Source organism: Camellia sinensis, chromosome 9, assembly GCF_055761805.1.
Source record: "Camellia sinensis isolate YWXY chromosome 9, ASM5576180v1, whole genome shotgun sequence".
Lineage (NCBI taxonomy): Eukaryota > Viridiplantae > Streptophyta > Magnoliopsida > Ericales > Theaceae > Camellia > Camellia sinensis.
The window spans coordinates 125751636-125753931 of NC_138969.1; the positions used below are offsets into that span (position 1 = coordinate 125751636).

The 2296-nt window shown below is 30.7% G+C and overlaps 1 protein-coding gene across 1 annotated transcript; it reads right to left on the reverse strand.

Moving 5' to 3' along the window:
* Window positions 1–350: 350 nt before the first annotated feature.
* On the reverse strand, window positions 351–1759 carry LOC114278808 (transcription factor bHLH35-like protein). Its single transcript, XM_028220940.2, has 3 exons — window positions 1562–1759; window positions 1323–1430; window positions 351–774 (listed from the first exon to the last, which is right to left on the reverse strand). Exons 1-3 carry the CDS (start codon window positions 1637–1639, stop codon window positions 514–516), a joined length of 447 nt encoding a protein of 148 aa, XP_028076741.2. The 5' UTR covers window positions 1640–1759; the 3' UTR covers window positions 351–513.
* Between the last annotated feature and the right edge of the window lie 537 nt (window positions 1760–2296).

The window sequence follows — 2296 nt, forward strand, 5'->3', positions numbered from 1 at the left end:
TTGACAGATGAGGCATGTTTTTCAGTGTATATGAGAATGATACCTGTTGCAAATATATATATATATATATATATATTGAGAATGGTATTTGTTATTGTATTGCCCTCCTTTGGCATCTCATGGTTATAGGTTAAAATAGTAACAAAATAATAAAATATATTAAAAATTTATTAAGATAAAATGTTACATTCAAAGTACAATCATTTCATTTTTTTTTTTCATAAAAATAAAGAAAATTAAAAAATTCAATCCAAATGAATTTTTTTAGTTACAGATTAAAATAATAGATAAAAAATCAACTCACTTTCTAAATCAAGTCAAACATATTCTCCACATGTCAAAGAAAAGAATTAGGCTAAACACGAATTCAATAAGCTCATAATAAACTAATCCATCTAATTTTTCATTTTACACTTTCACTCTTTACCTTCATAATGAAAGTGACAACTACATTCTTCTAGGATATCTTTTGAAATTAAGCATAGCATTACTTGAAGGTAATAATAAGAACCTCTACAGTATTTGTGTCCCCTCTCCATCTTGCTTTCCAATGGCCTTATGAACAGCTTGTGTAATCTCTCTCACATCAATTCCTTGGTCTTGAGCTTTAACAATGGCTTCAATGTTGAGAAAATAGTTGCAAGAAACCCTAGCCTGTAAAACATTAAGACCCATTTCCTCAAAGGCCTCCAATATTGAAACCAGCACATCTTGCCCTTTCTTGCAGGTCACCCTCACTAGAAATTCTTCCCCAACCTTCTCTACTTTCACCTCCTGTTCATGAGTTGTATATATAAGACTAGAGTAGTGTTATGAAAATATATACTGTGACAAGTTTTGATTTATATCCGTCAAAGTGGTTTATATATTAAAAAATGTCACTGTTGTATCATCCTTGTCTAATCATTGGCCAAGAAGTAGAAATTTGAAAACAAGATCTAAGGTTTTGAATTTAAGTCATTTGTGAAATCGTTAATCTCAGGACTCGCAAATTAGTCAAGGTGCATCCACGCAAGTTAAGAAAACAAGAAAGGATGAATATAAAAAAGGTATAGAGCGAAAAAAAAATTACAAAATAATGAAGGTTTACGTGATTTATAAAATCAATTATGCAAATAAATTTTGTACATTCAGTAATTGGAAAAGAAAATTCACTCTTCACTTTTTGATAAATTCTCTCACAAAAAAAAAAAAAAAAAAAAAAAACTTTGTCTTAAGTTCTGTATAAATTTTTGTACCCGTTGTCCCCTTATGTAGTATTTATACTAAGGACATAAACATGTCTTTTGAGAGAGAGAGAGAGAGAGAGAGAGATGGGCAACCTGGATATGCTTCATTAGGTAAAGGTACTGTCTTTTGATGGCTTCCAGCTTGAGTTGGAGTTTGTAAATGTGGAGAAAAGCATCGAAGATTATAGAGCTCTTTTTGACCTTTGCAAACAACAAAATCATTATGAACATAAAGAAGGTTTGTACCACAAAGATGTAAAAGTTGTAAAACAAAAGGAATGGGCAAAAAAAATAAAAATAAATAAATAAATAAAATACACTTAAATTATTACAGATTTGGAGTTGGTGAGAGTTTTCAGAACATGAAGCTTTCTACGCAGTGTCATTCTCTTTTGCAGCCTAGATGCCATCTCTCTATCTCTTTCTCTCAAGTTGGATTTGCTTATGTGGGATTGGGTTTTTATAGTAAGGAAAAGGGAGGACAGCTGATGTGTCTTGGGATAATGTCATAAAAATAATAACATGCTATTGTCTTACTTTAAACAAAGAATAAAGAGGATTTATAGAGGAGAAAATAAAAAAAAATAAAAAAAAAAATAAAAAAGAGAACAATATAGGGGAATATAATGTTCTTAATACCCATGAGCATCTCCAACGGTAGTAGGCATTTTACCTATCTAAATATTACTATAAACTATATATTTTATTTTGCCTATGAACTGTTTTATGTTTTTACTCCAACCATGCTCCTTATTTTAGTTATTAATCCAAATACTATTAATTTTATAGAATGCCACATCAACAACAAAGATGGAGGGAAATGATCCTAATGATTGAATACATTTTGCCTAGTGTTGAAGGCTAGCTACATGTAGCTAGTGAATATGAGTTGAGCCAAAATGCTTAATCATATGCCTAGTGCGTTGGAATTGAAAAAAGTGAATCACACTAGGCATTTTAATTAACAAGTATGATATGCCTAGTGTATTGGAGATGCTCTAAGAGCCCAGCCATATCAAAGTATTTAAGATGCTATTGAATAGTTTGATACAGGCCATGTTTGGAAG

Bases quoted from the DNA above. Each gene is read 5' to 3' on its own strand.
- LOC114278808 (XM_028220940.2), bottom strand. From the start codon at position 1,639: ATGGCATCTAGGCTGCAAAAGAGAATGACACTGCGTAGAAAGCTTCAT. The intron at 1,431-1,561 runs GTAATAATTTAA...TTGTTTGCAAAG, and splicing joins CTCTCACCAACTCCAAATCT to GTCAAAAAGAGCTCTATAAT. The intron at 775-1,322 runs GTTGCCCATCTC...ACTCATGAACAG, and splicing joins ACCTAATGAAGCATATCCAG to GAGGTGAAAGTAGAGAAGGT.